The following is a 14,125-nucleotide window of genomic DNA, read 5'->3' on the forward strand; positions in this document are numbered from 1 at the left end:
ATCTTGGCGTGCTTGTCAGTCAAGCCTTAGCTGTAAGAACAAGCCTAAAATAGAGCTTGGAGCTCCTAACCAGAGCAGTCTACATGGCTCTGGTTACACTCGCCAGCTGATGTTTCTTATTGCAGCTGAACACGGGTGAGCTGCACACTTTCCCGCTGCCAGTGCACGTGTGTGTGTTTGTGAACAGCTCTGTCTTTCTACAGGGATAAGGTGCTACACACTGCCACCATGCCTAAGGTTCAATTGCCAGGTGAGTGTCTGACAGCACCACGCAGACACCTGTTTATAAGTTTTGCAACACAATTTAAAAAAAAAAAAAAAAAATTATTTCCAAATATTGGGTCCATGAAACTCCAGACATCGCTGATTAGAACCATGGACCCCTTGCAGATCAGCCACTGTCAAAGCCTTTATAGTTAAAAGCCTTGAGTTGAATGGGTTTAATTTCCAGATAAATAGCTTTTTAGGGTTTCATCTTGAACCCAACTGTGATTTTTAATGAAATTATAAAAAGTGCATCCTTAACAGGATACAAGCTGTTCTGAATTTACACTGGAAAAGGTGTACCAGGGTACCATACTTCATAACCACAAGCGTTTTGATACTTTGAGAACCCCTAATCTAGAACAATGCAAATGTGAGCTATATTTAATGACTATGGAACTTCACATGTAGTGTAATGTTTAGTATGTGGTTGAAATCAATATTTCATTCTTCTATACCACCTGACAACACAATTGTTTTTTCAGAGGAGCCTCTGAGTGCCAATATTTTTACATCATCTTGCAATCTGCTGTTTTAACACCACTAACATTCACACCACAATTAAGTAGATGCGTTCAGTACAGTAAAGCACACCAGAATATAAAATGATTCATCTTTACTGCTTTGTGAAATCTTACTAATGTGGAGACTTCTCTTGAACTAAACATAAGCCACATTATCATACCAGTGCTCTAATGATTGGTTAATACTAGCTATACAGTTAAAAATCCATTAAAGGGCTACTATATGGAAGAAATTCAGGTCTGTTTGAGGCACAGCCTCGGCATTTAGTCCAGACAGTTGGGACTGGTTCAGACGGCGATCCTGTACACCTGCTCTTGTCCCTGCTCTGCCGCATCTGACACGATGATTCATGACTGGTGAAAGGTAGAAGCCAGGTTACTGTTTCACCCTCCAGTCTGGTTAAGTAACATATAATCCACTCGTTGGATGTGCATCTGGACTTCCATAGGCTACAGCATTTAAGTGATGTTTATTTTTAGAGTTGGTTGTAGTGCCAGAATAATCAGCTATTTCATATGGACTTCAGCGCTGGGCATTTAGTTCATGGGTCAACAATTCCATTGCAGTTTGGTCAATTCCCCAGCATAAAGACATCTAATGCAATTCACCAGTTAATTGCCAGGATTAGTCTGTGTTGGAACAGGTCACTATCACTAAACTATGCTGGATTCAGGACTTGGATTGATGACCTTTGCTCTAGTGTTTTCTTTGCTCGAAAAATCTGACTCAGATAATCATTAACCGTTTTGTTGCCGTTTTTAGCCATATGTGTTGTAGCAAGGAGAAGAGCACAGGGGTTTTCCAGGACTGGAACTGAGAACCACTACTTCTCAATTTACCTGTTTTAGAACATGCAGAAAAGGTTAATAATTACACATCTGTATTAAGGTCATCAGTTTAGACCTGTAGAGCAGTAGTTTCATTTAAAATCCAGAGGAAACCTCACACTCTGCACACATTTTACTCATTTAACTCGCCTTGTTGAGTCGTTTGAGTTGATTTAGTTGTGGTAGATGGGAAACGTTGTCCATGGATTAGGTGGAACATGGGTTAGAGCTGAGAGCCTGGTCAGCACAGTGGTGCAGCAGAGTCAACAGTTCTATCCTGAGCTTGGGTTACTCTCATGTTCTCCATATGTCTGCATTGGGTTTCTTCTAGGTTCTCCAGCGTAGGCTCCGGATCCAAGGCTACCTTAATCATGATGAAGTGGTTACTAAGAATGACCTAGTTAAAGCTTCAACCATAATAGCCTTAGAGAACAAGGGTTCCTCAATTATGGTTAAGGGGTCAAGCTTTCTGAAAAGAGTACTTGGAACCTTTTCTGAAACAAAAAGCATTGTTTGGATTCTACATAGAACCTTTTTTCCAGAATACAAACCAAAGAACCCTTATTCATCATTGAAGAACCCTTGTTCTCTAAGCATGGTGTGGTTGAAGCTTTACCTTAGACAATTAATTCATTCTTTTTCAGTAATGGTTAAGGGTTCTAGCTTGGTGAAAAGCTTCATTTGGAATTCATTTGGGGGGGGGGCATGTTGAAGGTTTCATAAATATACCCCTTTCTCACAGAAGTCCACCAGACAAACCTCACCTATAGTACACTGTAAGAATAATTTTTACAACAGTAAGTATTTTACTGCCAGCAGATAGTTATTGTAGTTTCTGTAGTTAATATTTACAGCATAGCTATTGTAGTATTTGGTTACAATAATGGCATATTGTACTGTATCTTCTAATTACATGTTAATAATGGTATATCACTGTAAAACCATGGTTCTGTCCTGAGCTTGGGTTACTGTACTGACTGGTGTCCCATTCAGGGTGTATTCCCGTCTCATGCCCAGTGTTCCCACTATAGGCTCAGCATCCACTGTGACCCTGACCATGACAAAAGCAATTACTGAAGATGGATGAATGAATGAAAACCTTTGTCTCTCTAGGGGCAACCAAGGCTAGGACTAAATTTCACTTTATGTACACTACAGCTCTTGGTAAATCTGGTTCCATGCTTTACATTTCTTTTTCATTTACCCTTTCTCCATGCCCTCTGTCCTTGTGTCATTGGGACATTTACTACCTCAGAGGAGGAACAGCGTAAGTATCGGGGGATTCACAGGGGGGAAGCAAATTTGAGCATGTACTGCTAGATACATCCAGTTTCCCATACACCAAACTCTGAAAATTGAGAATGGGAATAATGGCTAAAGATAGATAGGACTTCACGGGAACTGATGGAGTTGATGACTAAGGATTGCCTTGTGTCCTGTAGTGGAAGAGTGTGCTTTCCCTTTATTTATTGTTCACCATATACCTGTAATGGGCTCTATCCATAATACAATACACTGTGCTGTGCCAGGAATTTTCTTTATGTTTTTCGCCAATTAATCTCATTTTATGATTGGAATTATTCTACCTATCCGTTTCTGTTATTACTAAGGGCGACATTGGTTGAGCCCATTCTGGGGGTGAGCAGATAAATTAATGAGATGCTAATGATGAGCTACCCAATTTGGATAGACCATCATATAAACATTCATCAATCTTTGTTTTCTCTTCTCTCTAAAAGATACTCTAATTACCTAATGATTGTAAGATAATCATTCTTATGAAAGTTGTAGCCTAATTAGTAAGTCAAGGAAAGTGTATATGGGATATAATACTGTATTGTACTGTGTGTGTGTGTGTGTGTGTGTGTGTTAATGGTTTCATCATGACTTGATGAAGCTCCTTGCATGTGAGGTTAAACATCTTCAAGATTATACTAATGTAATTGAATAGTTTTGATTTATTATTACTAGATAATTGGATGACTGAAAATCTTCTCAGGCACCTTGGGGCTCTATCATGACCTCCAGAAGGGTTAACGTTCCTGGAACACCTACAGTGCCACATTTTGTAGTGTTAAGTTGAAACACTGAGAGAGGGCAATATACTGTATTGTGAAAGATTACTGAAAAATAAAATGTTCAAATTTTTTTTTGACCTGTTCTTGAAGAAACAACATGATCCCGATTAAATCCATTTCAGTTTCAGGTTTTAACACTACAAAATTTTCAAGAGGGTGAACACTTATGCAAGGCACTGTACAACGGCTCAGGATGCATGCATTGACGTAATTGAAGTCGATTTATAATGAACTTGGGATAACATTTTTGTTTTCATAACTTAAATGTAAAAGTGATAGTGTGGGATTAACACGCCTTTCCTCAGTCTAATCTGCTGCCTCCATTTCTCTTCATCTTCTCTGATGGATCCTATATGTTTGCTTCTGGGCAAACATGTTTTCAGTTAAGAGTAAGTATAATAAAGCACTTCACGCTGTGCTTGACCTCGCCTTTTTATGCATTTAATTCACAAGCTTCTTGAGCAGTTAGAAGGGAACCGGCCATCTATCCATTTTATTCATTTGCTCATTCACCAGTTGTTACATAATTACATGAGAAATGAAAAAACTTGGCATTGTTGTCATTCGGGCCATTACATATATATAGCTGAAGTGCATGAGAATTTCATTTAGGTTCCCTGTGATTTGAATACACTGTAGTTTCAGTTTGAATGTGTGGCTTGGAGCTGTAAATAGGTGTACATGCCGTTGTGTAAATCTCTGCATGGTCATGATGAATGTTGGGTCTCTCTATTAGTACCAGCTGTCAATGCTTTGGCTTCATTGAAGTGTCACATTGCTCCATCATCTGCTTTGCACACATGCCGTGGATTAAGTATTATTTTTATATTGTCCCAAAATATAGACTGATACACGCTCTGCTATGTATGCATTTTGCTACAAAATGTTTTTTTCTTTGCATATATGAAAATGAATATACATATAGTATAAGCAAAATAAATAGCATGTTTTGAAGTTGCACAGGAGGGTTGATTGTTGTTTTGTTTTGATTTGTCTTATGTCTTTGCCTTGAAGAACAATCATGTCTTCAGCTTCTCCTTCATCCATCCATCATCATCACCTATGCTGATTACACCAATCAGTTTTGTGTGTGTGTGGTCTAGCACAAAAATGATGATAGTAAAAGGTGCATGCGTATTTTTTTCATTAGAAACCGACGAGCAAGTGCGTGCATTTGCTGAGAAGGTGTTCGCCTCTGAAACCAAGGATGAAGACATCCGTGAGGAGGTCTCCCTCTTCGGAGTGGCTGATTGCCCCATTCTCAACCAGGAGCTGGAACACCACCTAACTGTGGATGATGATATTGAGAGACGGTGAGGAAAAACCCTACAACATGTAACAACATTAAAGCATGCCTTGCCAGGGGTGTATTCTTTCATTAAAATACCTTATATGTCCAAAAAGTGCTGTGGACAACTGACCATCAGACCCATATGTGTTCCTTCCACAAACTGTTGCCCAAAAGTGGCCTAAACCTGTTCCAGTATATGCACATGGTTTGCCAAGGCTGGAGTAGAAGAACCCAAGTGGCCTGCACTGAGCCCTGACCCCCTCTATGCACCTCCTCTATCTGTGCTGTGTAGCTGTTTGACTGCCAGTTAGCAAATGACTTGCTAGTACAGCATTCTGTAGCTAGCTAGATGTTTAGCTAATATTGGGAAACCACTACTGAATGATCATTATGATCTAACATATTGTGATGTTTATTAGTTAGTAAAGAACGTCCTAGTTATCCCTGTAATTGTAGCCTATATTAGCCAGCTTGGCTGAAATATTCAAGCACACATTAACTTTCAGTTGCAGTGTCATTATTAAACTTCCTAGCTAGGTGCAGCTAGCAAACCTCTTTGGAATAAAAAATTATAAGATGAAAACACACTAAAGGATATACAGTAGGAGGAACATGAGGGAAAATTCTCACGTCACTTTTCTTTATTTTCTCTGCACCTGTACTGAGCATATAACAAGCTTAAAATAATATGCGACAATGCAATTAATAACATTATTGTCAATATCATCATAATTGTCAATATTGCTATTCATTGACAATACCGCTGATATTAAATTTGACTTTACCTCTGATTTTAACTCTCTCACAGCAAGAAGCATCTCCTTCGCTCCCAGCAGCTGTCAGAAATACCAACCTATCTCGAGGTGCCTCATTTCCAGAGGGTAACCATCACAGGAGACTATGCCTCTGGGGTGCGTTTACATCTCCTGCAAGCAGGAATGTTCCATAAATTTCTGGTTCCTTGAAAGTTTTTAAGCTTGGCACTTGATCAAGGAGTCACGTATATCGGTTTTACCATTCTCACCACTGTAATGCACCTGAAACCAAACCATTTGTTATGCAGCATCATGGTTTTACATGAAATATACACACGACAAACTCCTGCACATCACCGACCAGTAACCTCCCCCCTTGGAACATGAACTTAGGTGCTGGAGGTCAGTCTGAGATTGGGTTTCATGAACCTAGCCATGACATTTAAAATGGCTATGTAGGAGAGGGACACTTGATTTGGCATCATGCAAGTTAACGTTCCTTCTCTGTCTATTCATCAGTATGGTGAATATTTACTGATAAAGTACCAAATAATGCTTTAAATTTGCAACTTGCGTTTTGCCTTACTCCCTAACCTGAACATTATGCAATTTCCCCCTAAATAATTTGTGTAAGTATTTCTAACTACCCGATTTTACCAGCAGAGACTTTAATGCCTGCTTCAAATAATAATTGCTCGATTAAATGCTATAATAATGCACTCAATCCATATGTCACGAATTGGACGTAATGGAGGTGAGGACGGATGCAAGTGCAGATAAGAGCTTTTAATAAAGAGAGGCAGGCAGACAAATCCAAATCATGAGACAATAGCGTGGTCAAAAACAGGCAATGGGTCAGGCGATCTGCAAACAGGCATAAACAAGGCAAGTCAAGAATCGAAAACAAGAAACAAGATCAAAGACCATGAAACAAAACCAGGAACAGGGTACAAACGCTTGGTATGGTGATAACACTCAATACTTGGCAAACAGTGAATGTCTCAAAAGTCCTTTTAAACTGTGGTTTGATTGTGTGTGAGATTGGATGCAGGTATGCGTGATTAAAATGAATGCGAGTGTCCTAGGAATTGCAGCCCATGGTGGCCATGTTTGTAGGCCGCAGTGCAGGATGGGAAATGTAGTCACTGGTTTGCTGGGATATGACACCATAACAATCTGTTTTTCTTTCAGGTGACAATGGATGACTTTGAGGTGGCCTGCAAGGGTCTGGGCCATGCTTTGAACATCAGAGAAAAGTACATGAGGCTGGCTTTGCAGAGATTCCCCCAAACCACATCTCAGTACCTGCGTGAGATTGATGGGGAGAAGTGGAACCCAGAGGATCTGGTGCAGCCAGGTAGGAAGCAGACCAATCTAGTAATCGGAATCGAATATAGCGTAAAGTTTGGTTGATTGGAAGATTGTTCACTCTATTCGGTGCATTTTATTTATGTTTTGTACCACATCACCGTTGAATTCTCGATTCTGATTGGTCAGAAGGTGTTGATTACTCTTCTGTAACAGCAGCTCTTACAGTATTTCTGGCTGCAAGGCAAATCACAGGTTTATATTAGTGTGCTCATTTCAGTAGTAGTAACAACTTACACAGAGATTTTTAGATAAGAAGTATGGAATATTGTTCTGTAATAACTAAAATATTGTCACCATTGGGAAATCTTCTGGGCTACGTCACACCACCCTCGTCATTGATTACTTTCCTATAACAGCATGCCCAAAGTGTTTTATTCCTTACACAAAACAATGCAATGTTCAGGTTAGTGTACTGTTTCTGAGCAGTCTATATCATTATCACAGTGGATATTTCTGCTCAATAAAACACAAAACATGAATTTAGAACAGTCTGTGTTGTGTGTGGCAGTCTTTACTTCACCTCCTAAACAAGGAGAGGATCCATTCAACACCAAGTCTCTGGCTTCTGACGCTGGCTATGTGGCTCGCATGCGGGATGGTGTCATCTATGTCTATAAAGACGCAGCAGATGCAGACAAACACAAGCCCTTGAACTTGCCTGCTCCTGACTACACCACCTTCATCGATGATATGAACTTCCTCATTGCCCTCATTGCCCAGGGCCCAACGTGAGTTCTCCAGAAGGTTTTTTTTTTCACGTTTGTAGTACACAATAAAATGGAAAGACCAAGAACTTGAAATTTGATGTATATGATTGATTGTCTACAGCAGTGGTCATGAAACCTCTTCCTTAGTTTCTACCTTCCTGCAGATTTTGTTGCCATCCAAAATTGAAACCTGTTTTAGTTTATCAAGAATGTCTTAAGGCAATGATACGATGGTCAGGTGGACATGATTATGCTTGGAGCTAAAGTCTTCAGGAAGGTAGATCTCCAGGAACAGGGTCGGTGACCACTGGTCTACAGTATAGTAAATAATACAAAGCCTCAAACTGACAATAATTACAATGGCGCTAAAGTTATTTTGCCAAGGGTATTGAAATTGTATTGAATAATTATAAATGTAGTTGTTTCCATAAATGTTACAAGTGTATTTGATTGGGCCTTTTTAGAAAGACGTACTCTCACCGTCGTCTGAAGTTCCTCATGTCCAAGTTTAACGTGCATGAGATGCTGAACGAAATGGAAGAAATGAAGGAGCTGAAGAAAAACCCACACAGGGACTTCTACAACTGCAGGAAGGTACTGCAGATCTAAAGATCGAATCCTCATTAGCTTTTATATATTGGCAGCTAAGCTGGCAGGTTCAGAACGTTCTTTTGTCTGCATTTTAGTCCTACATTTCTGATTTGTCTGTAGGTCGACACTCACATTCATGCTGCTGCCTGCATGAACCAGAAGCATCTTCTGCGCTTCATCAAGAAGTCCTACCGAGTAGATGCTGACCGAGTGGTGCACAATATCAAGGGCAAAGACATAACCCTGAAGGATCTCTTTGCCTCCCTCAATCTGCATCCCTATGACCTGACCGTGGATTCACTGGATGTGCATGCTGTAGGTTCTACTCTCATACCAATTGAATCCACATGGCTGATGTGGTCTAACACTGCAATTATATATATAAAAAAATGCTGTTAAATCCCAGTTGAACCATCTACACCTCTAGTCATTTAAAGGGTTCTAAGTTTGTGATAACAGAAATGTATCACCCCTTAACATGTGATAACATGTGAAACCGGTATGTTGACACCATCGACTTTTATACTGTCATCTGATCCTCAGTCCTGTGCTTGCAGGGTAGACAAACCTTCCAGCGCTTTGATAAGTTCAATGCCAAGTACAACCCTGTGGGGGCCAGTGAGCTACGTGACCTTTATCTGAAGACTGAGAATCACATTGGAGGAGAATACTTCGCCACCATCATTAAGGTGAGGACTTGAAGGTACACGGTAAGACTGCCAACACTTATATATGGTTAACCTCAACATTTGGAGGTTAACTGTCCTTCATTTGTGTTTGGAAAAATTGGACTTTTCATTAAAAAAAAAAGTTGATTTAATGGTTGATCAACCAATCAGTTTGGCTCTTTGTGACACAGGAAGTGGCCAGTGACCTTGAGGATGCTAAGTACCAGTATGCTGAGCCTCGTCTTTCCATCTATGGCTGCAATCCCAGTGAGTGGACAAAACTCTCCAGCTGGTTCAACAAGAACAGGGTGTTTTCCCCTAACCTCAAGTGGATGATTCAAGTACCCAGAATCTAGTACGTTCTGATAATGTTTTACACATTAAACAATTAGAACCTGTATATGCCCATACACATTTGTCCTGGAATCTTGTGAAATATGGTACAATTGTATGTCTTCAAAAGGTTTATATATCTTATATGTGTCTTCATAGTTATTTTTAAATAGAAAATAGCACAAGTAAAAAAAAAAAAAAACTTTTTACGAGCAGGTGTGCCCAAACATTTTACTGGAAATTTATTAAAATATACTTAACACACTATATTCCACCCTATAGATTTTCTGCCCCAGACACCTACTTTGCATTTTTAAACATATCCAACATTTTTTGAGTCCCTAATTGATTTTAAATGGATTGTAAGTCATTCTGATTTTGTTGTCTCCTCATCCAGTGATATTTTCAGGGCCAGGGACTTCGTGCCTCACTTTGGGAAGATGCTGGAGAATATCTTCATGCCCATTTTCCAAGCCACCATTGACCCTCAGTCCAACCCTGAACTGAGCATCTTCCTGCAACATGTAAGCAACTCAGTGAAAGCGATAGACAACCAAACGTCATTCATACATACAGTATACAAATACAGTCACAAAATAAATAATAAAGAACAAAATCCTAGTTATTATGTTATCCAACCTCCTATTCAGTCTAGTAGTTTTACTTCTACAGTGTATCCTGAAATAAGTTAATAATCCAGGAAAAAGGCTAAATTCATTCCTACTTTGACACTCTCAGGCTCAGAGGAAGGTTGTACATGACAGATATGTCAGAAATGTCATGAAGAATGGGCAAAGTTTGGCCAAGCATTCTGACAGTGTTAGAACAGATATGTCAGGATGAATGACTGGAGGATTGTGGGTGAACCCATAAGCTATACAGGGGATAGAAACGAGGTTGGAGGCAGTTATTAGAAAATATTTCTATCACATTCAGAAATGTGCTGCAAAATGTTATAACTTGTCCATTACTAATGCAGTATGTTAACATAATTCAATTGAATTAATTCAATTGTGATAACAGTGGACCATCAGTAAAATCTAACATGAATGAAATTTCTTTGCCACCTCCACCTATGGATATGAAATCTTTTTTCATTCAATTGTCAGTCCTACTGTCTGAACAGTCTTTGGGTACATCTTTCCTTTCTTTATCGTGTCCACAGGTCACAGGCTTTGACAGTGTGGACGATGAATCCAAGCACAGTGGTCACATGTTCTCCACCAAGAGCCCTAAGCCAAATAAGTGGGACATTGTGAAGAACCCATCTTACACTTACTACATCTACTACATGTATGCCAACATTGCCATGCTCAACCAGCTGCGCAAGTAAGTGTCCACAAAACAGGAAATGGAGCATGAAAAATATCACCCAAGTCCCATCAGTGCTATGCGTTTAATGAGTTTGCTTTGTGTAGATAATCCTGCTGTATGCAGTTTAGACCAGCAGAGGTCCTGGAGACCTAATAGAGCTGATTCAACTCATCAGCTGGCTAGACAACTATAAATCGAATAGTTCTGTAATACTCTGGGAATAAATTTGGACATCCTGGTTATTTGTTTATAAATTCTGAGACATTTCTATGTAAAGTTATATATATTATATGTGTATTTGTGTTTTCCCAGGGAGAGAGGAATGAACACGTTCCTGTTCAGGCCACACTGTGGAGAGGCAGGTGCTATCACCCATCTTCTGGCCTGTTTCATGACAGCGGACAATATCTCTCACGGCCTCAACCTCAAGAAGGTCAGTGTGTTACCTGCCCGTTATTAACAGGTGACACTTGTTGTAGCTGTATTCATTCTGAAATCTGATGCAGTGTTGGGCCAAAATTGAACGTTCTGAGCTTGTGACCAGAAGGATGGGGTGAGGTTAGGCTGCTAGGATTGCCAGAGAACCAGTGTTGGGACTGTTAAGTTTTGTTTGTTAACACTCTAAAGCCCATCTCTTTGCTTGGATTATATTCGCCTTACCCATAAATTGCTTTGAATAAAAGTGTCTGCTAAATAAGTAAAAATAGATTTAAAATGATAAGGAAGATCCAGGATACAAAAAGCATATCTATAATCAGACTATGAAACATATTCAAGGCAGACAGACATTAAAGACAGAGTAAAACACCAACTCTAATGCAGTCTAGCCCTGACCATCTCGTTAGTATATTTATACTTGAAGACTCAAGCACAGTGCAGACCGTCACTAATCATCCCGTCTAACATGTAAGGAATAAAACACTGGAGACTCCTGATGATAAAATGATAAATACATATCTCCTCACAGAAACCATTCAATAATTACACACAATTTTTAAAATCTATTTATATGGAGTGTTTTCCATATAAGTCCCTGTGTAGGTTGCTACTATAGAAACACTAACATGAGAATGAGTGCTTTAATATTAACCAGTGGTTTGTCTTGCAGCCATAACTACTGTCTAAGCTGGTGTTACCGAAAATTAATCGATGAGCTATGAATAGGAAAAAAAGGTTTGTGAGGTTCACAGCATTCACATCTCAACCTCAGATGCTCACATCCCACTACATGTCATTCAAAACCAGTGACCTCATCCGGAGAAAAAAAGATTCTTTGCCAGGTTGAGTGATGAAAACTACCAGGCTCACTATAAGAATGGTTTGGAAGTAATCCAACACATACAAAGAGTTCTGTATATCTCTCTGTCCCACAGAGCCCAGTCCTGCAGTATCTGTACTTCCTGACTCAGATCCCGATTGCCATGTCTCCTCTTAGCAACAACAGTCTCTTCCTGGAGTATAATAAGAATCCACTGCTGGAGTTCCATAAGAAGGGCCTGGTGGTGTCTCTGTCCACTGATGACCCCATGCAATTTCACTACACCAAGGTGAGATATGACTGGGCCAGAAAAAAAAGGTTACTGATGCACACCACAACTCAGGTACAGTCATTATTAATAAATGCTAAAGTACACAAAAGTCCATCACAACCAACGACGGTGTTCGACCAAATATTGTCATTTCTGATCTGGAACTGGAAAAAAAAACCTACAAAAATGCCCGCTCAACTTGGAATTCTTACCCCAAGTTCAGCATATAATTTTATACTTTAAATAAGACTATAGTCGTACTTGTAGTGTAATAATATAAGTAAAATAAAGGCTGTTGGCACTAACGTCTATGGTGCAAGATACCTTTGGGGAAAAGATGTAAAATGGTAAAGTAAATGTCTTTTTGTCCTTCAGGAACCCTTGATGGAGGAATACGCCATCGCAGCTCAGGTGTTCAAGCTCAGCACCTGTGACATGTGCGAAATCTCAAGAAATAGCGTCATTCAGAGTGGCCTGTCACATGAGGTATGGTTTATTGGTTTATTACATTGAGTATTTATGGAGGTTTTATGGCACACTAGCCTGACTGACTGCCACATGACTGTGTCATGACGTGAATAACACCTGCTCACGGTCAATAAATAAAATGCAATAACTTATAGACATTTCTTGTCTTTATCTATGGTAGATTCAAAGTAATTACCAGTCCTTTATGAAGAACTATGTTTTATTTATATTTTGGAATCCTTTAAAGCTTACATTGTAGTTCATTGTAGTTTAATTGACATAAAATGTACATAAATACAACTACGTACACCTCTGAGTGATTTCAGAGTACAAATTAATTTGCTGTATTTGTTTTTCTATCTTTAACAATGTATACCAACCTTTTACTTCATTCCCAAACAGGAGAAAGTTCATTTCCTGGGCACAAATTACTTGAAGGAAGGTCCAGAGGGCAACGATATACGCAAGACAAACGTGGCTCAGATCCGTATGGCCTATCGCTACGAGACTCTGTGCTATGAGCTCGACCTCATTAAGCAAGGCGTCAAGGGTGACTAAAGGGTTATAAACTCTTGCTATCTAACACACACACATATACACACAGGTTTCTGCCTTAATCTTCAGCACTTAACTTCATATATTAGATGCATTGATAAACAACTTGTGTTTAAAAAAAAAAAAGATTGAAGTTAATGTTTGGTATACAGAATAAAACAGTATACAAAATGAGATGTAGTTTTGGACGGCTCACTCTATTTTCTAGTGAACAAATTTAAGACTCAAGACCTAAATAGCACTAAGTAATGCCATCCAAACTCTTTTACCATTAGCTTGCGTAAAGTGTGTGAAGGTTTAAACAGGAGAAGGTGGGATTTCTTCATACAGGTTTAACTGTTACTCCATTACATAACAGTCCTGGGAATCTCTGTGGATCTGCCATTTAAAAAAAAATTTTTTTTTAAGAATGTTTTTGAAGATATTAAGGTAGTGAGCATCACAATTATCCATTATCACAGTCTTTATAGTTCTTATAATTATTATTTAATCAAAAAACAAGTACAAATGCTATCAGGTTCAATCTAAGTGGTGTTAATATGATACAGACTCCAAATTTTAAATGGTTTGGTGTCTAAAATACACATCACACACACACACAAACAATGTTTGGAAGTGCCTAATAACAATATTTTAGAATTCTTATCTGTGATAGATTTGTGAAAACTGTGATCCTCTGATATGAAAGCAGGTCAGTGTTTTCTGGGGATGTACTCTGGATGTCACTGTTGGAAGCCTTCAAAAATAGTTTTAAGTCAATAAACACTAATGAAATAAATAACTGATTAAGTGTTTCGTTCTTTTTTATTTGTCATACTGTTGTTGTTGTTTTTTGTGCTAACACTGGAG

General features: G+C 39.0%; 1 protein-coding gene across 2 annotated transcripts; it reads left to right on the top strand.

Annotated features, from left to right (window-relative positions):
* The first annotated feature begins 100 nt into the window (after positions 1-100).
* On the top strand, positions 101-14,061 carry ampd1 (adenosine monophosphate deaminase 1 (isoform M)). 2 transcript variants are annotated; one of them, XM_017468317.3, is made up of 15 exons: positions 101-250; positions 4,845-5,007; positions 5,794-5,896; positions 6,932-7,097; positions 7,620-7,839; positions 8,283-8,412; positions 8,530-8,724; positions 8,967-9,098; positions 9,269-9,432; positions 9,808-9,934; positions 10,576-10,739; positions 11,037-11,157; positions 12,098-12,271; positions 12,629-12,739; positions 13,124-14,061. In XM_017468317.3, exons 1-15 carry the CDS (start codon positions 229-231, stop codon positions 13,277-13,279), a joined length of 2,148 nt encoding a protein of 715 aa, XP_017323806.1. In that variant the 5' UTR covers positions 101-228; the 3' UTR covers positions 13,280-14,061. The 2 variants fall into 2 exon arrangements, with proteins under 2 accessions (XP_017323806.1, XP_053536382.1); XM_053680407.1 differs by having other exon boundaries at positions 126-256.
* The last annotated feature ends 64 nt before the right edge of the window (positions 14,062-14,125 follow it).

Source organism: Ictalurus punctatus, chromosome 5 (assembly GCF_001660625.3).
Source record: "Ictalurus punctatus breed USDA103 chromosome 5, Coco_2.0, whole genome shotgun sequence".
In the NCBI taxonomy this organism is placed as follows: domain Eukaryota; kingdom Metazoa; phylum Chordata; class Actinopteri; order Siluriformes; family Ictaluridae; genus Ictalurus; species Ictalurus punctatus.

Bases quoted from the DNA above. Each gene is read 5' to 3' on its own strand.
- ampd1 (XM_017468317.3), top strand. From the start codon at position 229: ATGCCTAAGGTTCAATTGCCAG. The intron at 251-4,844 runs GTGAGTGTCTGA...TTTTTTCATTAG, and splicing joins GCCTAAGGTTCAATTGCCAG to AAACCGACGAGCAAGTGCGT. The intron at 9,433-9,807 runs GTACGTTCTGAT...CTCCTCATCCAG, and splicing joins ATTCAAGTACCCAGAATCTA to TGATATTTTCAGGGCCAGGG.